At 26.8% G+C, this 24,476-nt stretch overlaps 1 protein-coding gene across 4 annotated transcripts; it reads left to right on the top strand.

The window, feature by feature from the left end:
- The first annotated feature begins 1,621 nt into the window (after nt 1-1,621).
- LOC132929439 (uncharacterized) lies at nt 1,622-23,305 on the top strand. Of its 4 annotated transcripts, XM_060994782.1 has the most exons (12): nt 1,622-1,838; nt 9,252-9,464; nt 13,968-14,072; nt 14,164-14,343; nt 14,744-14,830; nt 16,320-16,541; nt 17,428-17,579; nt 18,101-18,315; nt 19,052-19,209; nt 19,383-19,508; nt 20,420-20,605; nt 20,841-23,305. In XM_060994782.1, the coding sequence occupies exons 1-12, from the start codon at nt 1,661-1,663 to the stop codon at nt 22,226-22,228; spliced, it is 3,210 nt and encodes a 1,069-aa protein (XP_060850765.1). In that variant the 5' UTR covers nt 1,622-1,660; the 3' UTR covers nt 22,229-23,305. The 4 variants fall into 4 exon arrangements, with proteins under 4 accessions (XP_060850765.1, XP_060850766.1, XP_060850767.1 ...); XM_060994783.1 differs by lacking the exon at nt 9,252-9,464; XM_060994784.1 differs by lacking the exons at nt 13,968-14,072; nt 14,164-14,343.
- The last annotated feature ends 1,171 nt before the right edge of the window (nt 23,306-24,476 follow it).

The raw sequence follows: 24,476 nt of genomic DNA, 5'->3' as shown, positions 1-24,476 counted from the left end.
GCATACTTATTATATATTTAACATGTTAAATGAATGTACCTACTATAGATTATCAAAAAAACAAAAACAATTTTTTTGAGATTATCGATAATTTGATAAAAAAATTATTTAATATTGTACTGTTTCAATTAAAAATGATTTAAAATTTTAATAAGCCCGGTTTAATACATCAACGGGTACTTTATTTGTCCTTAATGATGTGATGTTAAATTTATGGCGTTCTAAAAACAATTCAATCCTAACTACACTTGGATTTTGAAAAAATACAAGGGGTCACGTTAAATGTAGGTATATACAGTAATATAATTTTACCCAAAACACGTACACAACCAACAGGAAATCAAAAAAAAAAAAAAAACTATAATTTATGTACCACTCAGAATCCAAAACAAATTATTTTAACTTCATAATATTATTTATCAGTTATTTTCTTTTCCGTTTAAATAATAGGTAAACTGTTAAATTAATGTACTAGCGGTTATCCATATATTTGAATGTTTGATGAATGAAACGATAGTGTTAATGACGAGAACGTAGTGTAGGTAGGTACCTACTTGTTGTAACTGGTTTATTTGGTTTTGTTTTAAAAAGTTGTGATTCCAGTTAGCACGTTTATCGTTCATCTTCTCGGTATGTATGTAATTTTTATTATATCGGTGAATTCGTTTAACTGCTTTAATGTAAAGTCTAGATTTTCTTATATAATATTATGCATTTGTAAAATCTGTTTGGTATCACACAGTCGATACGACGATACAGCACATAATGTAGTCATGATTGCCGTCAATTTTACAGTGAATTAAATTTGATCAGATACTTATATATATTATTTATAACACCGTCCACAGTCGTCACACAACATAAAATTATAGTTTACCGGATCATATTATATAATTTATGGTACGTGTAAGTTTACGTTAAGTTTGTGTAGCCGACGGTATTTGTATTTATTCGTTTACAATTTGCTCTTCTCCGGAATATATTCTTTTGTAATGCGAAAGCGTTCGAACAAAAATTTTCTGAACGCATACTTCAAGACGTCGATGACGGTTTAGTGATGAAATTTCTTATTTGCGGAAACAATTTAATCTCAGCGTCACATTGCGGTAAGCGATTCGACAGATATTTTATAAACGATGGAAATATATTATATTATACACATCCGGACGGATTGCGCGAAACGACGATGACCACACACCATGTTGCGGCGTTAAAAAGCGATAAGATGGGCACACCATACAGCCTACGTTTAGCGGTGACGGTTGACGGTGGTGACCTTTGCGGCGCGGGCTATAGTCACGTCGTTTGATGGGTCGCCGTGGTGGACGCCGTTCCTCTGGTGCACTTGCGGGACAGCGACAATGGTGCGACGATAACGGTGATGGCTGGCTGGAAACATTACACGCACTAAACACACACGCGCGCGCGCGCTTGCGGACACACGTACACGTATATATATATATATACATATAATGCACACACACACACACACACACACACAAACACACACACGCGCGCGCGCGCACATATCTGTGTGCACGCGAAGAGGTAATATACGACAATACCGCGCGTACGTGTATGTGATGTATATGATGCAGCGAAGCGAGGCGCGTGGCCGGTCGTATGCGCCAGAACAGTCTGTGCTTGACCACGCGGTCGTATGGTCATCACTCTGCGTACGATGGTTCGTCCGTGGATGGTCGCGCTCCTGATGCTGCTTGCGGACCGGGATCGATCGTTCGGGATCAGCCATGGGTCGGCTGCCCACATCGCCGAAGTCGCGCCCGCAACCACCGACGAAAACGTTGACGTCGACGCCGCTTCGGTCAACGCCACCGGTAATGAAATAATAAGATTTATATTTATGTATTTGATATCTTGTGACATTTATTAGTCTGTAAAAATTTTTACACGATGCTAATCGCTAATTTATATAAAAATAAAAAAAACATACAGCACATACCTATAAAAGTACTGAGTATCTGTATGTACCTAGGTACCTATACTGTACAGTATAATAGTATAATATGTTACCAGCTATAAATTTCAAAAATTGACGATACAGAAAAATGTTTACACGAAACAGAAATAAAAGTTCATCGCTAGTCTTATTGATCATTATGTAGGTAAATGTAAATATAATACAAAAATATATTTTTATATGATTAGCATTCCACTATTCCAGTAAAAAGAATATTTTAAGCCATTATATATTTAAATTTCAGTAAAAATATATAACATCAAATATCAACGCTTCGTAAATATAAATTACAGGATCCTTTAATTGAAAAAAATCTAAAATGATTTCTTTGTATATATATATAATATATAAACATATATATTTTATATTATGATGGTTTTACGACGTACCTGTAACAACTATTATTATTTATTATTAAACTTTTTTTGTAAGAAATAATAAATTTACAAAAATAATCTATAGCTAGACACTAATTTTTGATTCATTTTATTTCATTTTTCTTTTTGTAAATCAATTTTACTAACGAAAAATAAATGGTATCTATATTATGAATATTATAAAAGCTATACAAATATTTTGAGTATGTATAAGTTTGTATATTATTATAAAAACAAATTTAAATATCTAGTTATATTCTTTGACGCAGGTATTCTTCTAATTTGTTATCATTATTATTATGCAGTTGTACGTTATATATTAATATATTATTTAAAGTTTTTGGTAGTTAAAATTAATTTAAAAAAAACATACTAATTTCTGTACAACATTTCGATGTATAATATTTACACTGACAAATCGTGTATGATAAAATGTTGTTAATATGCGATTAGAACTAAGATTTTTTCAGAGAATTTAAGTCAATATAACAGAATTAACTAATTACTAGGTAGAATAAAATTTACTGGTATAGAAATTAGAAGAGATATAACATCGAGTGAGGTTATCAAAAACATTTTAAAATATAGAATTTTGTATTATACCAACATGGCTATTGTTACTGTCATAACTCATATAATACATTATAACAATGGAAATGTTTTTTTTCTTGTAACAATAATTCTTTAGACTATAGCTGATCTTTATTATTAGGTAGTTTTGAATGTTTTGATAAATTATTACCAATTGTACTTAATATCATAATATCAAGCCAATAATCAATAGTATTATTATAATTTTCCTTTCATTAGGACAACTTTGCAGGGACTTGCAGGATAAATACATTGAAACGTAATATACTTATAAGACACGGGTAATTTTTATACGTGTAGATCGATAATATTGTAATGATATACACCCCATCTACATTACTCACTATATTTTTAACTCATTACAAAATTGTAAATTTGAAATTCGTCATAATATATCAATTATTAATTTGTTTATGTATTCAACCAACATTTCTTTTATATTACGCGTGGGAACAATGTTTTACGTAGTTTTTTTTACCAGTAAATGCAAAAATTCAACATCACGTTTTAGACTTTTTCAATTAAAAATTAAACACAAGGTTGAGAAATAAATTCTCAATAGTAGGTAATCGAGAAATTTGTGTAAGCAAACAATTGTATATTACAGTAAATTTGAAATTTTATGACTGTGGTAATATTGATTCAATATGGTCGTGTGACATGTAGCTTAAACTTGCTTAGGAATTAGTGATTTCAGATATAGAAATAACTTACTAGTAAGTTACTACTTATGTAATGTAATATGTAATGATTCTGGATAAACGTATTTAATTCCATCCCTAAGATATTTGTATATTAACAATTCAACCGTCGCTATATAGATTAATGTTCAATTTTTATGATAATAAATTTAAATTATTCAAGACATTTTTTTAGGATAGTTATTTGCGTATGGTATACATATATCTAATGTTCTAGAAAATGTAATTTATATACATAAGATAATTATAAATCTAGATGGTTGGTTATGAATAATAGTTAGATTAGACCACAGCTTGATGCAAAAATATGTTTTGAAGCATATGTTTGTTTCTGTAGTTATATAAAAATAATAAAAACATATAATATATATATCATATACGCGGGTCACCAAGCATTGAAAAATGAAAAGTCACACAAGTTGAGGTAGGTAGGTACGTATCATTGCAGACTTGGATAGCAATTATTGAGATTTCTGTATGTTTAATCGGCACGCTTCTAAAATACTATAGTGAAGGCATTGCATCAGAAACCGTTGATCTAGTGTCGAGGAAATAACAACGGAAACCCATCGGCCACAGGAAATAAGAAGAAATGGTATAAGAGAAAAAAAAATATGAAGAAAAAATGTATCGAGCGTGTATAGGTGGATTCAGAAAAAAATGACCGGCGACATTTTTCTCAAGAAAATATTGCCCGATCGGTTCTGGCCGGGCAATTAGTTAATGACCAACACGGTACATGGTCCACTTTAAATAATTAACGTACAGTGAATGAGGGAATGTTCTATTCCTTCTCTGTCTTACCGTCTTCTTTTGTAATTGCACCGCCGCAATTAAAAATACTGATGTCTCCAGACGGCCACACATCGATCTATGCAGGATACAATAATAGGTATTAGTCGGGTTATTAGGTACAACACGCACAACCGTACATTCGTATACACACACGCATATTATATGTTTACACTCATAAATGTATAATAATATTAAATCAAATATAATATACTTAAGTCATAACGAGTAAAAATATAGTTTATTTTTCAGATAGGTACAATTACGATTACTATCGTATGAATGAGTTTTTTTTTTAAATTTTTTATTTGGGAAATTCAATTATCTATAAACTCTTAGTACAATAAGTCGAAAATGTAAATTATTTGAGTTGATAAGCTGAAGTTTGACTTGAGTGTAAAGACCATTTAATGACGGTACTCCAGCATATTATATGTATGCATACATTTTATTTTAAATCGAATTATTCTTAACTTGAAAAAAAAAATTGTTAGATAAATATTATGTTGATGAATGATGATTTATTTACTGAAAAACATAGTTATTTTTGTGTAGCCGAATATAAAATGGATTATATTAAATTTATAATATATTATTATAGACTAGTATTTTGCAATAACCGTGCAACATAAATTGTAAACTGTAATATTTAAATTAACTATATCAATGTTTATTCTAAGCTACAAATACGGGTAGATACATGAGTAATTTTAAACGGTTTCTATTTTACCAAAAAAAGAAAAATATATTAAAAAATATAGGTAACTAAAAATTGTATGCGGGTAGTATGGCAAAATGTGAACCCGTTAATAGTAACACTTCCGGTGATTTCGTTTTATCGTTTAAACTTTAAACACCCACCATAATTTTATATTATGACGTCTACACTTTACAACACAATATATAGTTTAATATATACAAACGTATACATTAAAATATAGCGCAGAACATTATTTTTAGTGCACAATGTAACGATGATCTATAATTATTTTTCAAAAGGGTTAACTGTTGAACAAAAATAATCTGAATAATTATTTAGCTATATGATATTATGAAGCTCTTAAACAATAAAAGTCTACATAATCCTTTCTTAAGTTGGCGTATTATGTGTATTAACTTTCTCACGGTTAACACACGCCGCTTAAGGATGTAATTACGAATTGCAGGAAACCCACACACGGGCGGTAGACTTCCATGAACGCGAAACCCCTTGGAGGCAGACGTGAGCCCAACACGATGTTCTCACACACACACACACATACAACTGCTCCGTCACAGTGTGTATGTAAAAATACACAGTACAATTTTTGTATGTATATGGTCGTTTTTGATTCTACACACACCGTTAATTTGGGTTTTATAAAATCAAGATACCATCGTCGTATAACTGTACATTAACCCTTTGTGTGTGTGTGTGTTTGTGTATGTCCCGTCTGCTTGGTTCCCGCAGAGTAGTGTATGTTGTTTACCATAATAATATATGCTAGGTTCGGTTAGTGGGTTTAGTGCCTAAAATACTAGCACTGTAGGAGTTATCATTTTGACAACTTGACCTAAAGCTGTCAGAACATTAAAGCAACATATTTTATACAGAATTATATGATATAGGTTTATAGGTATGTATAATCATAATTTTATTGTTGGTAAGACAGTGAAGCCTCCAGTATAAAATGTATTGAATTTTACTGTTTTAGATTATTGATGAGTTGAGATCCGTGTAGGTTAGAGTTAAAGATAGTATGATAATAATACGTGAACACATTCTTGTTAAATACTACGTATATTAATGGTTTTCTTTCACGCGTGATATAAGGTATTACAATATAACCCACTATTTAGGTTTTTATATAATTTAAATATTATGTAGGTATATATTTCAATATTTGTAAGCTGTAAAGTGTATTTTTTATGGTAGATCTCTAGCTATGATATTTCCTAAGTTGAATAATAAGTAGATATTGCATATCGCCGTTAATATATCAGTAATTAAACATTATGCTGCTATTTACAACGTTTATAAACTCCATTTAATTAAAATATTTTATCATTTATTATACAGTATTATATAATATATTCTAAACTACTAAGGTATAATAATGTTTGTATATTTATACATATAATATATACCATTTTAGACTTCTCGTTCGGTAAAAAAAAATTAAATAATAAATAGTACTTTGTGATATACGAGTAAAATATTATGGGATATTTAAAGGCGTGCTATATTATCTTTATGGACCATGTAATAAGTAGTATTCACAGCGATGTCATTGTTTTAGAATCAATAAAACTGTAATTTAAACTTTTAAAGTCCTTTTGAAAACATAAAATTTTAAATAAATAATAATAAAGTCTGTACTTAATATATATTAAAGGTATATTTATAATTGTTATATAATATATAAACTATACCAACAATATTTATTCTGTACTTATTTCATTGCATTTTTAACTCACGCAAATAATATCATAAAGTCTTAAGGGTGCAGCATTCACTTTATTATTTTGAAACGTAGGTAGATAATACAGTTAAAAAAAAAACCGTTAGTATTTTTTTTTTACAATTTATAAATTATAGTATCATTATTTAAAATTACGTTATTCGTATGTGAATGATTTTAGAATAAAACCAAGTTCTCACGAAACAGTTAGAATTTTGAATTGGCCGACCTCATCTGCAGTTACGCATATGAACATCAATTATAAATCATAGGCTCAAGTTGCTCCAAAAAATTATCACGTTTTACTAACACATAAAATTACTATTATTCATGTATACATAATTTATAATACGTTATTAAAATACAATTTTTATAAATTATATTTTAAATTATGAAACATAAACATTCGAAATAGATGATAGATACTATATAATATATATGATATATTTAATAAACTAAATACAATTTTCAGTGATATTTTATAATATTTATTTAAAATTATGAATTCTATTTTAAAGTTTGATTTTGACTGATAAGTGTTTTATTTATATTTATTGACAATCATATATAATATAACTATGTTATAGCTAGTGTGCTAGAAATTATAATACATTTCCAAATAATAATTAAATATAGTTTCTGTTTTGCATTTCAAAATTGAAATAATATATTATATTATCGATTTGATGTGTATATATATTTATTTAATTAATTTTACTTTGTTATAGCTTGTATAGGTAGTACATACACTTAATTAAATTATATTTTCTTAAATAATATTATATCAGGGTTTATAAGTTCATACAAATGTAGATCAATCTTGACAAGTCGTATTAATTAAGGTAACCAAAGCAATATTAGTATAAAAGATGACAGAATTAAATACATACATTTTTATTTTGTATACAATTATATATTTAGAATAGTTAACGGCTTTACTAAATGTTTAGAAATGATAATTCATTATTTTTACCTTTTTTTAATTAAAAACTTATTTTTAATTGATTTATTATAATTTATAACGTATATGTAAGTATTGTTTTATGAATATTAAAAAAAAAAAAATTGTTCAAAAACTAAAAATATTATCTATATTTTATAATATATTATAATCAAGCAGCGTTAAATGATTAAACATGTGACGTTGAAAATGATTGCCTTTTATTATAATAAACACGCGACAAAAAAAAAACTTATTTGTTTAAGTAGAAATCAAAAATATTAGAATGTGATTAAGTTTTGTTTATAAATTAAACAATAAATCGTTGTACACATATTTTTTTGTATTCAGATATGCTATTTTATTGCATGATTAAAAGTACTACATATATTTTAAATATATATAATTTGATTAATTTTAGGAATATGTTAAAAATAAGATTGCACTAGAGTGCGCTAATAAGATAGTTCCTTCGGTGATATTTTTGCTGAAATAAATTACGAATTGCAATATTGCTAATCAATTTATTATTAGTGTACCTTATAAGTAGTATAATTACTCACATTAGTTTATATCCATTTTAGGTGTATGTATATACAATTCAATATTTTATGTATTGTTTAATATTTTTATATGTTTGTATGTATTTATAATAATAAATTAAACACTGGAGACTATAGAATGGGAAAAAGAGGTAATGTGGCGTTTGTGTTATACGTGTACCGTTAGTCGGACTCTTCTCTATTTTTTCTTTATTGCCTGCACCTTAAAAATTCAATGATATGTAATCTTTTCATTAGACGTGACGGCAATGATAAAGTATTATAATATGTTATAACATTGTATACAAAATAATTGTTTACGAAGTTCGTTAAATTTACCATATCTACAGATTTTCTTATGCATTTCAGATTTTTATAGGAAAACTATCTATATTATTGAAGAGTTATGTACAATATTATTACAACATGTTAGTTATTAAACATTTTAAATTTTGAGAAATATTTGTATTTAGAAAATCCTTTCAATTGTCAGCTAATACTTATTACTTATAATTACTTTTTTTATATACTTCATTTGAACAAATAACATTTATATTTTTGAAAAAGTGTGCATTACTGCAACGTATTTTTTTTTTTTTAATAAAAACAAATGTTTGATGATGTTTACAGTCATACTAATTTATTGAATTATTGAAGTACAACAGTTTAAGATTTATTATTAGTGAATCATTACGTTTATTTCAATTGGCCGTCTTATTAGTTTAAAAGAAATTTTTAATGTACTTTTATGAATGCAAAGACCATATTAGTTGACGTGTCAGTATAATATTTTTGACATACTCAACATAATATTAAAAATAAAAATAAATAAAATGCATTATATCATGTTCTTTTGTCACTACTATAGTTTTTATTTATAATTTAGAAATTGCATCAGTCGGGTGTAATTATAAAGGACGAAGTTATGATCCAGGATCATTGGTTAATACAGACCAACCATGCTTAAAATGCACGTGTGTCACCGGAAGTTTAGTATGCCATTTGCAAGTATGTCCAGAATTACCAGATCCGCCACCACGGGGATGTGTGATTGTCCACAAGAAGAACAAATGTTGTGCGCACCTTCAATGTTACTATGGTAAAATATAAATTTTAAACTCTCTTAGAGTATATTAAAATTTAAAAGTTATTTGTGCAGATAGAATAAAATAGTAAATATCTCACGTGGATTGAGGATATATTACACTTACATAATACATTAGATCTTATATTTTATTTATTCTTAATATAAACATATATTGTGGATGAACATAAAGTATTAATATTTTGAGTATATACATTAAAAATACTAGCTATTTAGCTATAATGTTTATAATGATATGTATTAAAAATTTTTTGGTAGATTTTAATGTTAAATTAATGTCAAGCTAAAATTATTTATAAAATATTTATATATTCATAAGAAAATAAGTCATAAAACAAAAATAAATATAAATTTTCAACAATAATTCTTTAATACATAGAACTATTAGTATTCATTATAATATTATAGTTCTCGTATTTTTAAATAATTAGTATATTGATAATAGGTAATAGCTAATGATTCTTTAAAATTAAACAAGATTGATAATTTTACCTTGAATTTTTCACACTTGATATAAGGATGTCACATGTATTATTTCCGTCTTACAGACATACAACATAAAAAATTTGCGTTCATTTGATCCAATTTTGTGCTATTAGTTTTATATGTTTTAATATTATTGTAAATTTACCTTGGCTATTATAAAACCTAAAGTTAAAAATATTATTTGTGCTTATACAGTTATACATATTGGCTTTTTAAAATATTTTAAGTTTTAAACGTTTTATGAGTATGTAAAATATTACAATGCTCACAACTTCTTAATAATTAAAATGTCGTCAAAAATCTACGTAAAGTTATGTAGGTAATGTGTTTACCTTTAAGGTTGATAATAGAACAATTCTCGGTAAAAATAAGTACTGCAGATGAGTGCTGAATCACCACACGTTCATTTGCTATAGGTATACATAGTAAGTTATACGTTTATTTGACGGAGATCAACTAATGAAGGTATGACGTTTTCATAAGTCTTACTCAATAGCACATTATAGATAAGATAATCTTCGGCTCAGATTTTGAAATCTATTTCTTGAACTGTTTAGTGTTTATTATTATAATTATTATAATATATCCACATACGCAATATACATATATATATATATATATATATATATATATATAAAATACAAATTATAATCACTTGAAATAATATGACATCGCAGGTATGCTATGATTGCTATGTGAATTTACTGTTTGTATACAAATATATATGCATTATATACGGGACGGTGGCGTAAAATTGTATTACGCGTGACTGGTTACTAAAATAATTATAGCATATCATTCACTACCAACCAGACGTCCAGACCTATGTGTAAAATGCATAAAATATATAAAAGGTATGCGTGTACTGTGTAATAGCTCAACTATAATTGGTTGGTTTCGCTGCACAAAAACTATTCAAAATAAACGGACTTTACAAATTTACAAATGGCAATGAAAGGTGTTTTAAATGAAGGAATTTTGATCGTATGTATTCTGAATAAGTTTAGCACGGAAAATTACAATACAAGTGTTTCGGGTTGATTTATGAATGGGATGTACGCCTGGTGATATTTTATCGCCTCTTCTCTTTTGTATATCTTGAGGTAGACTTCCGCTCATCTCCACTACCACAGGTCATTCATTCAAGACCAGTTTACTAGTAAAAAGAGTGATGTGCGCTTGCCAATATTAAATTTTGCCAGTTTTTGAAACTAGTATTTATAATAATAACTTTATAATATACAAGAATATAAATTTAAATTATATTGAAAAAAATCGCCATTCATGAAGAAGAAGAATTTTTCAAGTAGCTTTATAGCAGATTTATTTACTTTTTAATATCATATGATAATGTAACGAAAATTGAGACATAATATTGTTTGAGATGCAGTCAATTGAATCGGTTTCGTGGCCTGATGATTTGTATTAAACGAAAACTTATATTGAATTTTATTTTAAATTTAAGAACATTGCCAGTAAAACAATTTTATAAGTTGTAACATGAAAATGATAATTAATGAAAAAAAAATATTAATAATTGAACAAAATATGTTTGATTGAACATGATATATTATGATTTATGAATGCTAATATTATTGAAAATTATTAAAGAAGTTACCAATGTTTAATACAAGTTCACAGATACTAGAAAACGGATGTTATTATTCTTCAAAAATATATAATTATTTTGTATAATGTATAACGGTTAATTATACTGTGAAATTATATTTAAGTTTTAATAATCACCATTTCCACCAAAACCAAATTTGTTTTTGATGAGTCAATGACTAATGCAAATTGATTTAGGTTCCATTATATTCTAGGTATTAGATCCTTATACAACTTACAAATAAAAAAAAATAAAAATTAATAAGGCTTTACGTAAAACTTTTTCCCGGTAAAGACAACTTAAAAAAAATCTTATATTAAATTTTTACTCCCTAGGAATTAAAACTAATAACTGTATGAATTTGTAATTAAAGAATAATAATTTCCAAATTTTCTTAACTTTGATTAATTTTGTTAAAATTTAAATTTCTAACAATTATAAAAAAAAAATTGTGGCTATACTTTTTCAATATTTTTGAACTATTGTATTAAATTTTCAAGATTTTCAACTTTTCAAGTTGAAAATTTCAAAAATCTGTTATATTAATTTAAAGAAATCTAAAAATCATAGATATATTATGAAAATTTCAAATCTTTGCGGTTCTTTCTTTTTGAATCAAACCAAAAATATAAAATGGATTTCGTTTTCATGTGCGGCATTGTTGTAATTATTTAATTTTTCCTAATTGTTTTCCTACTATGTAAGTATTACCAGTGTCGTGTATAAAATTAATTTAAGGGGAGGGGGGGGGGGGTTAAACAAATTTCCATTCTTAAATTCCAATTAATTATACAATCAAAATCAATGCCCGTACCAACCATACCTTTCAGGGGGGTTTGAACCCCTATCCCCCTATATACGCCACTGTGTATTATATCTAAGTATTTACCAGAGACTATCCTCAAAGTTGAATACTGAAGTATTTTTTTCCAGCTCTTACCTATATCATTGTAAAACTAACACATTCATCGTCCCCACTCAAAATCTAAAACAAATTATGAATTCCAATGAGTGATTACGATTATCTTAAACTACAAATTGTTAACATCTTATTATGATTTAATTTCCAATCATGTTTAAAATATTTATCTTCATTTTAATCTAGAAGTTTATTTTTTTTAGTATAACTAAATATTTCGCTAAAATATAATTGTTAACACTGAATAAGTAAAATAGGTATAGGATAATTGAATAATGCGGCGAATTGACTTTTTTGTAATTTCTGTAACATTAATTGTAAGACAGTAAACATGTAAAATAAATATTAGCTTATTATTTGCCACATGAACAAGGTTCATTGCTTAACGATGAATAAATATTCACACGCAACTGTATTCGATGAATACAGTACCTACATATGATATACTGTATAATATGTAAAGAGTCACACCCGATTTATGAATCCCGTTAGCTATATACCATTAATTTTAAAAATCAGTCGGATATACGTGTATACGTTTTTGAATCTTCTAATCATACGTATTTGCCGTACAACAAACACAATTTAAGATTAGTACATAAATCATAAACACTTTATTTTTATATAGAAAAAGTGAAATCCGTGTACATTTATGAATATAAACCCATGTAATTGATAAATTTTAGTAATCAATGAAATCTGTGGAGTCATAATTAACTATACTAATTGACACTATAAGCTACGATAATCTATAGAAAAAAGAGAAATCTATGTATATAATGGATATTTGCAATGTCAGTAGAATATTAGAAAATATAGATATTTAATCGTTGTTCGTTGCATTAAATATTAAAACATTTGAATTTTTATAGACCATAATATTATAGTTATTGTATAACTTGTGGCACCTGTTTGATGAATATATGAACAGATAATAATATAGACTGCAAGGAGTTAAATAAAAATTATAATTTATTTTACTTGATGAATGATTACTTTCAAGTTATTATAAATAAAGTCAATGTCATAACTCATAAATATGTACTATTACTTATGCTTGTACATGTGTAATACTGTAATAGTAACTTGGATAATAAGTTATTGATAGTTGTACGGACATTTTACACTGTTTAAAATCAAATTAATTATTCAGTAAATCACTTATTACTAAAATGACCAATAACAATAAGATATACGGTTAAAGAAAATTTTAAAATATTACGTTTTTTTTTTTTTTAAAACATAATTATTCATTAATTTTTAATTTTATCAATCCAAATATCCAATAGTATTTTTAACTGATTTTGTTTAAAATTTAAATTTTTCATGATTAAATTACATAATTTGTTACAATATAATTTAACATCAACTTATATTTCTTCTAATATATCATTAATTGTTTATATTATTATTATTTTTATTAATTAAACGTAACAAAATTTTCAAAATAAAATTATATGTCTGATTTCCACATTGATTGTAGAACAATTTGATGCTGTTCATTCCAAACTGTTTTCATTGCAAAATCGGTCTGGACCCGCGAGGATGGACAATTCTGCAATTGTGACATTTGATGGTTTATCTAAAGGTATTTACGAGGATAATAAATTGTATTTATTCTGAAACAATAACAAAACTCCAATTCGAAAAAAAAATTTGATTAATTTTCTATTCGCAAGGATGTGTGATAAACGGTACGATTTACGCGGAAGGTTCGGCGATGGATAGTTCCAGTCTGTGTGAATATTGTTACTGCATCAAAGGCCATCAACAGTGTGTACGGCCTCAATGTTCTTTAACTATTCCAGGCTGTACAGCTGTATACAAAAAACACACTTGTTGCCCAATTAGATACAAATGTAAGTGTATATGGCAAGATATTATGAATGTTAAAAATATATTGTATATAAATTAGATACCTAGGTATTTTAAATAAAATTATTTTGGTTGGCCAGTATAAATGTTTTTATAAAACCGTATATTATGATGTTCTTCATATTTATTAGAAATAAATATAAGTAATTGAATAGTTTTATTGCACATTTGTACGTATAAAAAGAAACGAGATATAAAAAAAAATTATTATATGACCGTTTTTTTTCTCAAGTTTGGTACTTTGGTAGTATACTAATATTATGTTAAATTTCTCATTTGGTTATAAAATTGTTAAAATAATGTTAATTTTATAAATGACTCATTTAAATACATGTATTTGTATATATTTTCGTTTTAGCATAATAACATTTATCTATTTTACAGGTTCACCATTACAAAATGCACAAATAAAAAATACAACGGATGCGACAACCACTGAAATGACTTCCTCCTTATCTGCTCGACTTAAAGGTATTAGAACAATATTTTTTGGACGAATAATAAATAATTTCAGTTTCTGAAACTAAAATAGTATGATTTTGTTCACACTAAAAGAGTTAAATAATAGATATTTACATGAAATTGTTATTAAAAATATTAGAGGTTTGTATTTCGCATGTAGTTAAATTCACCGGTACACGAGAAATTAAAATTCACGTATGCTGAAATCACGTGAATTTATTTCATGTACATTTTTTATTTTTATTAAGACGCATTTATTGTTACTCGTGAAATTCTATTTTTAATAATACTATTTCATGTATTATGCTGATGATTTCTAGTTTCTGTATACAGCGGTGATCAGTAATCAAATATTTATTTTGAACCCAAAACATTTATTGTTCACCCGTCCTGTTTTTTAACGATAGTTATACTTATTATTAGAGTTAGAATGTATATACACTAAAAAATGTATGAATACGTATACACTTATGCACTAAAAAACACCTAAATATACATGAAAAATTTGAAAAATATGCATTAAAAAATAAAGAAATGTGGACAAAAAAATGCAATAAATACATATGTAGAGACAAATTTAATTATTAATAGAATATAAACAAATTGGGTCGGTACTATTTTTATGTGCTTGACGCTTGTTATATTAACTATTGCTTATTATATTTTCTTATTTACTATATAAAAAACTTATAGGTACTTTAAAAAGAGTTGCTTTGAATAATTATTATTTGTTTTAAATGTTCCGTTGTAAATCTTCGTCTATTTGGTGCTAATACGTATATATTTAAATAACTACCTTTACTCCAAATAACCATATTAAATTCTCAACAATAAATAGGTGATAATTTTAAAAATACAGATAATCAAACTTATTTCAGATTCAGTAAGTTAATAAAATATAAAATTACGGTATTTTTCAGCATTTTGCATCGAAAACCATCAAATATGCGCTTAAAAACAGAAAAAACACAAATAATGTATTTATAAATAAAAAGTGGTAAAATATACAATTATGTACGCGAAATAAAATTTTGATATTTTGATTATAAATATCACATTATACCACATTTCTAAATAAAAATGGAAGCTATTGGACAACCTAAAAAAAATATGTAAAATCATAAACATCCTAACCCTACTTATTATGAAACATTAATTTTTAAAATAATATTATAATTTAATACATTTAATAAAATACATTATGTTTTAAACTCACGTGATCACGTTAATTTTAATTCACGTTCAAATCAGAGAGCTCTAAAACATATAGTATCTTTACGCGTATATCTGCTACATCGGTTTGTTTAACACAATATAGGAAACAAAATATTATATACCTAAATATACATTGCTGAATCTGTAAAAATTAGTATCCGTTTAATTCATAAGTTGATAAGTTGATATCGTAAGACAAAATTAGAATATCGTCTAGTGTACTTTTTTTATTGTAAAATAAACAAATATTTGATATCGGTTTTCACGCATTATGTAAACACAGATTGTCGCATAAACGGTCGACTGATATCGCTGGGAGAGCCCGTGATTGGCGTGGCGCGGTCGTCGTGCGAAACTTGTTTCTGCATCAACGGTCAGGTGCGATGTGACAAGGTGATATGTCCGCCAATCCGCGCCCAAATATCGCCCAATTGCGGACCGGTCTACTCGGAAGGGCACTGCTGTCCGACGAGCTACAACTGCAGCAGCACAACTAGCAGCAACGGTACGTCTCGACGCCGCTGTCGCCGCGCGCGTTTTCCCGCACAGGGTCACTGACTTCTGCGACGCACCTATACGCCATATTATACAGGGTGATTCACTAGGTTTGCTCACCCTCCCATTTTTTCCTTTAATATTGCATTTTATACAATTCTGATTTTCGTAGATTAAACCACGTTTTTAATTTTTTAAGATTTTTTGTGCTACTTAAAGAGTATATTATCTAATATGGTATTTTCTTTTAATTTTTGTGTACTAAAAAAAAATTGAACGATTAGTTTTTCAGTTATTAAAATATTTATATTAAAGATAATAGTCCTTTTTCCTTAAAAATGGGTTTAAAAAAATACAGTATAAATTAAATACTTATTGGATCTAGTATTTATTATATTTATACTTGAAACTTGAATAGTAGAATCATTTTTATAAATTATAAATTGTGTTCTTTAGTACACAAAGTTAAATAATCCAAATTTAATCGTTCAAATTTAAATTTTGATATGTCAACATTTTCATTGCTAAATAATGTACTGTATAAAAACAGGGTTATTATGTGAAAAACACAAATTCGTATCTCGTATCTCCACCACAAAACACTTATCTCATAAAAATTTAATAATCTCTTAAATTTGGAAATATGGTCTTTAAGCGTATTTTTAAAATTTCTAAAAATATTTTACTTTTGAATAACTGTATTATTGAAAAAGATTGGGTGAGTATACTTGTAAAATCATCCTGTATTTTAATCCTAGATACGTGTATGATCAATGATAATATTATCATCGTTTAAATCCCGCTTGTTTTTGTTTTTCGTTTTCCCTGCATTCTGCACATCGTCCGTAATGGGATGATAAAATAAATTGCCGTTATATATCCATTTTTCATTCTAGAATCTCACATCAGTCCAACTGTCACTCCCACGACAACGACTTCTATTGGTGTTGTTGCGACAATGTTGTCGTCCACCGTGACTATTGATGATGATGTCCTGCTCAGTAGTTCGTCACCGCCTTCGCCACTACAGACGCCTACGGTGGCCCAGGTAAATAATAATAATAATAATTATTACATTTACAATATAATTACTTTTATTTTATTAGTACCACTGCAGTTTTTTATTCGACCAAGATTATCTTCACGTATATTTTAATGAAATAACGTTTCAGACCATTATTTAAGTTTCATGGTGCATACTGAAATACTAATAATAAATCAATACGTTTTCTATACAATATTGTTTTGCTATATTTTAATATTGAATCAAATGCCTAACAAGTAACAGTATAGAACAATATATTTATTTACAGTATACACTATACAAAATACTCCCTGTAGATAGTTTTTAGGTGTTTGGTGATTATTTTGTTAACTTGAATTATAAAGTATTAATTTATAATATGTTTGTAAATATACTTGTATTAAAATATGCATAAGCTCAATTGTCGACGTTTTTTGGTGAATTCAGATTTAGTAACAAGAAATATAAATTTATTATAATTTACAATATTCATAACAAGGCGTACGTAGTACGCAACATAAATTACATTCCAGTGTGTTTTACAGATGTTGTTAGAGACAGATAGTGCATCATCCAGTATCACAATAGATTCAAAGAATACGACCGATCAAATTGCAGAAGAACCCATAGAATCGAGGCATGGTAATCCTGCTAGTTTAATGCATGATGACTTTGATAGATTTAATGTCACTGAAAAATCAAACAACTTTGAAATGGATTATGATGATCCAACGTTGCCGCCATCTTTACCAAATCTCAAGTAATTAATTAATTTTTATAAATTCTTAACTTACCAAACTGACTTTAAAAAGATTTTAAAATAAAGGTATAAATTGAACTTTTAATTTATTTTGAAACAAATTAAGTAAACAAATACATATTTTTTCCAAATTAAATTTAATAAATAATCCTTACTAGTTTTATTATTGCATGAATAATTTTTATATATACTCTAAAACTAATTATTTTTAAGCTTTTAATCAATTAGTTCAAAGGCTCCCAACCTTTTTTGACTTACGTCATATAAACAAAAGTAGTAGGTTTATACACATATTATATTTTATAAAACAAATTATTACATTGAACATTAACTATATATTTTTATATTTAATTATTATTGTATAATATTATTTAATTAACAAAATTAATTAAAAACTAAGCAACTTATAGAACCAACGTATCACTTGGGCTTGTTTTTTTTTATGTTATTATATAAAATATCTAGAAACGACTGGATTTGCAGCACCCTGGTTGGGATTGTTGGGAACTTCTGATTTAGTTACTTATAATGATAAGAGAACTGAAAAATAGCAACTTAGGTATAACGAACCTGTACCTATTACTTTACATAAATATGTATTTATATAAACTACAATCAAATTAAACAATATCAGTATGAATTAGTTTTCAGTTTTTTTAATAATATTAATTTATTATTTAAATATTTTTTTTGCATTTATAAAATATATGATAAATCTTTTATTCCCGACATGTAGAATCATACCATTCGTTGCAGCGGATGCAGTTGTTGATGAACCCGTTGCAGCTTATGAAAATTATCAACCAATGGTAGAACGTGTATACAATGTATCAGACGTCGAAGAACCTCCTTTGCCAGTAGTTAATAGTTTTTCTCCACCCATAGAGACTGAAGGTAATGTTAATATATTTTATTATATACATATACTGTTATAACTTTATCAGTGATATTTAACATTTACTCTATCATTTAGTCTATCTAATTTTAAAATTAAGAATACTTTCAGTTCTAAGTTAATACATAATAATTTCAAAAAACTAATGTTTAAAACTATGTACAATATTTAGGCGGATTCGTTCCAAAAGATTCTCCAAATGGTGCGATTTATACACCTGACAAATTTCGAAAGACAACAGAACAACCTACTATTCATCACGATGAACCTATTGTAGGGCACCAACCAATAGGACCAGGTAATTTATTAAGATGTACTTATAATGGTGTTGTTTTATTTATAATAAATTTTTAAATGTGTTAACAGATGTATTAATCAATTAATTTTAAGTTTAAAATTAAAATTGATAATAGAAATAACATCAGTATCGGTCTGGCTCATTTTAAAAATTAAAATTAATTAAACTGTCTTTTAATACCTATATTTTAATAAAATAATTTTATTTTTAATTTAAAAATATTATTTCAAAATTAATTTTTATTAAAATAAAAAATCGAAAATCAAAAGATTGGGCGTTGAGTTAATACTCATTAATACGCTGGTAAACTCGTTTCCATCATAAGAAATATGTTGTAATATATACTTAAAATTTAAAATAAATAATTAAATCTTTATATTTGTAAAACATTTAAACTATTATAATCGGTTTATTCTTTACTTATAAACAATCAACATTTATTTTTTAACTGATGTATTTGCAAATATTTTTTTTATACTTTCACAGATTTTCATTGATTTTTTGTAATACTTTTTTCATATTACAAAATCCATGATATTAAAACCTGTCTATATGTTTAATTCAGAATAAAAAATACTATTGAAAACTTTCAAACAATGTTTAATGTAAAAAAACAAAAAAAAAAAAAATAATTGAGAAAGTATAAAAATAAGACTCGCATTACAGCCATAATAATTCAATTATTTGGCTAGGAAACTAAATAAATTATACATATAAAAAAGTCATAATAATTGAATAGACATCTTAAATAATATTCTATAATAGTTATAACATTTTGTGATAATTTTTTAAAGACTATTGTCTTCATTTTATGAATGTTTATTAGATAATTAATTTTAAAAGTAATATGAAAGTAGAATGATTTTAGTATTATAAAAATCTTAATTGTTTTTTTTTCTATTAATTATTAGTTTGGTGCATATCCAATGGTAAGAAGTACAAACATGGCGAGTTGCTGACCGATCCAAGTGCTTGCAACATATGCATTTGTTTTAACGCCAAAATTGTATGCCAAGAAAATTGTCCAGCCGTAAAAGTAGGCTGCCAACGAATCAATGACCCGAACAATAGCACTTGCTGTGGCCGTATCGTATGCGGTAAGTTTTTTCTAATGAACTATATGTTATACCTATGCTTTTATTTCTCGTAGACATTTTTTTCTAAGTTTATTTTATTTGGAATGTTAGTAATTAATACAAGGTTATTATAATTATATTTAAGCAGTTTCATTTTACTGATTTGATATGTTATAAAATTGAAATATATTTATTTACTACATTATTTTGAATCTTCAATACAAAAATGTTTAACAATTTTTTTTATCTATGACAGATGAATATGAAAATGATATAACTACGGAACACACGAAGCAAATAGAAGTAACATCTGAAACAACTACAACTACAACCACAATGGATATTAGAGATGCAGTTATTGAACATATTTTTTATTCTACGCCACCAACTGATAAATTGATTATAACTTCATCGCCAACCACCCTAAAGTCATTCCACGTGTCTCCTGAAACGACTTCGTTAAAACCGATCACGTCCACTGATAAGTTGATTGAAACTTTAGCCCCAACCACTGAAAAATCATCGGTCATTTCTTCAACTATAGCAACTATTAAGCGCACAGAAGCCACAACATCTGCACCTAAACCACTTGAGGACGAAGATTATAGTTTTGAAAGTATGTTTTCATTTTTATTCAACGGCGATACACCTGAACAATCATCGTCCCCGTCTTCACTGTCCTCTTCCACAAATAACATGGAATCAGAGACTCGCATTGAGCATCGTACAGATGACGAAATTGATGAGAAAGTTCATTTGATCGACACTAAACATGATCAAACCGACTTAATGTCACTCCACAAACCACAGCACAAACCTCTTCCAAACTCTAGTACTGAAATGCACTCAGCAGATAAACATAACAAAGTCGAACCCCAGGAAGTATATAAACCTATAGAATCTAGACCAAATACTGAAATAAAGCAACACGATAACGACAAACCTAATTCCGAGACTAAGTATCTCATCGATAACAAGCCATCACAATCAGGAATCAAGCAACACGTTGATGTTAAATCACATCAAGAAATTAAACCAGATGCCACTTCATCTGGTATTAAACAGCAAGCCGAGGTTAAAACACATTTTGATGTTAAAGAAAATGTTCAGGTTACGTCACCATTTAATTTAAAGCCTTATGATGAAGTAAAACCATTATACCACGATTTTAGTAACCATCAAACTGAAGTAAAATCACATTTTAGTGTGAAAGATAACCCTGAACTCAAAACACATACCGATTCAAAGTTTCAATCTGATGACAAAATTTATGCCGATTTCAAACATCAAAGTGATATAAATACACACTTTAACGTCAAGAAGCAAGACGAAGTCAAACCGTATTTTGATTTTAAACAGCAGACAGAAATTAAGCAGCATTCCACTTTTAAGCAACAGGTAGATCTCGGTTTGCAATCTGAATTCAAGCAGCATACCGAAGTAAAACCAAATATTGTGACAGCACCACTGAAAACTAAGGTTGACTCTGAATTTAATTTATTGGCTTCTATGCTGAAGATATCTGGTTGCAATATATACGGCCGTATGTATCGAGTAGGAAAAATAATTTCCGAACTCTCCAACCCATGTTTAGAATGTATGTGTACAGAAATTGGAGTACATTGTAATCAATTGAAATGTTGATATAGGCTGGAGGTCAAAGCGTACAGTAAGTCAAAAGAATTATATTGGTCATAAACTCATAAATAATACGAATACAGAGAAGTATTTATACGATTTTAATCACACCTATCCAATTTTCACTATGAATCATTTGCCACCATTTTGATAGCATAAATACAATTGCTATTTGTATAAAAATTGGTAATTGATAAAATTATAAGATGCATAAATAATTGTTAAGTTTTGTTTTGTATAGCAAAACAAAATAAGTTAAATTATTCAAACGTAATATGTTTGAAGTTTTAATGGTTTCGGTGTAATAAAATAGATCGATAGCCTGTAAACATTGTGATCTCTTGTCAATTAATCAAATATTTATAAATAGATACATTTAAATATTATGCATAAGAACATGTTAAGAATCGTGACATTTTTAATTTTATAATCGATTTAAATTAAAAATATATATAATCAGTTATACATTTTTTATATTCATAAACCTTTTTAAATATTAGCTTTTAAAATCAAATCAAATTAGCTTAATTAGTTATATTAGCCAAATATTATTGTTGACTGTTAAGCATAATAATACATAAGTTATTTTAATATTTTAGATACACTATTCTTTAAGTATTTAAAAACTATAAATAGTTCAAAATAATTTAGCTTGTATAACATGACAATTTCAGAACACATGCAATTGTGTATGTCAACTGTTAAATATATATTATACAATAGTCAATAGCCACAATACTTTTTAAGATGATTAAATAATAAGACAAACTAAATTTGTTTAAATAAATAACGAACAGTGAATAGTTTCAAGATAAATATTTGCATGACATTTTTTGTAATTTGAATATTTTCTATTTCGTATGGTACCTATATAATATAATGTTTAATTTTTTAAATTTAAACATTATATTACAAACTTTATTATTTTACATTTAATTAATATGTGATAAGTTGATATTATTGTCATTTATGGAAACGTTTATTTATTGTTTTATAAGTTTTTTTTTTTTGATCTATTTAATCTAAAAAAAAATTTTCCTATTTTTATAAGTACCTATTTATAATAAATAAACTATGTTTAAATTGTCTACTATCTTATTCTAAATCATGTTTTGGTAGTTTATATTAAAACTAATAATTAAATGTGTGTCAACGGTAATAAAGTTGTGTAGGTAAAAATGGTAAAATATCTTCGAACCTTTTACCGACGCTCAATATTTAGGTAGTGTTTTTAGTAAATGACCGTGTCAATAACGATGCCATCTCGTCATCGGTGATCAACAACAGATTTTCTATGACCGTATCTATAACATAATTTTTTTTTAGAGGAGGAAGTGTCAAATCACTCAAAAATTATATTAATGAAAACTCTTATAATATTTTTAATGAATTTCGTGGAGGGGAGGTTGAACTCACTCGTCGTTATACATAACTTTTGAAAATATATTTGAATTTATCATGACATCTAGGTACTAGAACGATGTTATTTCCACTTTCTTTAAAATTGATTTTTAAATTGTGAATATTAATAATTTTATATTAATATGTTAAAAATAAAAATTTCCAGTAGTTTTTAAAATAAACGAAAAAAACAAACAAAACATATTTTTTACGGAAAACAAATTTGTGACTAAAATTATTTTGTCTTTTTAAAGTGTTAATAATATTTAACTAAAAAAATAATAATTTAAATTGTGTAACTTATTTATTTAGATTTTAAAATTAAAAAAGTTGATTTAAAGTTAACGTCTCAACGAATTCAAATGTATTCTCAAAAATGTTATCGGACAACTGTATTACCTAATACAATTCGCAAAGTATTATTTTAGACAAATATAAAACATAATAAATAATAATTAATATTCGTGTAGTGCGTCATTTACATTTGCGCACACGTGTGGGAACACTTCACTGTTTATTTTACAATTCAGTTACATATATCAATGATCACTTACTACGCTGTATGCACACAAGATTTTAAAAAATTGCCTATATTAAACTCCTTCAAAACGATCGGTATCGAATTTTTTAATTTTTCTTCAACAATATTGTTTATCTTGCATTATATAATTGATTTATATTGGTTTATTTCTATGTCTTTCATAGCTGACCAAAAATCGAAGAACGACAGAATGTTGTTTAGATCTATTGCATAAACTTTACACTTAATACTTAAATATTATAATTATTATTATAATCAATGGTTATTTTCGTCTCAAAATACATGAAATATTATACGTATTATAGTCATGTA

The sequence above is a fragment of the Rhopalosiphum padi genome, chromosome 4 (assembly GCF_020882245.1).
Source record: "Rhopalosiphum padi isolate XX-2018 chromosome 4, ASM2088224v1, whole genome shotgun sequence".
NCBI classification, from domain to species: Eukaryota; Metazoa; Arthropoda; class Insecta; order Hemiptera; family Aphididae; genus Rhopalosiphum; species Rhopalosiphum padi.
Note: the sequence above shows the minus strand (reverse complement) of the source record. Positions and strands in the feature narration are given on the sequence as shown.

Coding starts and splice junctions, on each gene's coding strand:
- LOC132929439 (XM_060994782.1), top strand. CDS start 1,661: ATGGTCATCACTCTGCGTACGATGGTTCGTCCGTGGATGGTCGCGCTC. Junction 9,465..13,967: donor GCACCTTCAATGTTACTATG/GTAAAATATAAA, acceptor CATTGATTGTAG/AACAATTTGATGCTGTTCAT. Junction 17,580..18,100: donor AGACGCCTACGGTGGCCCAG/GTAAATAATAAT, acceptor TGTGTTTTACAG/ATGTTGTTAGAGACAGATAG.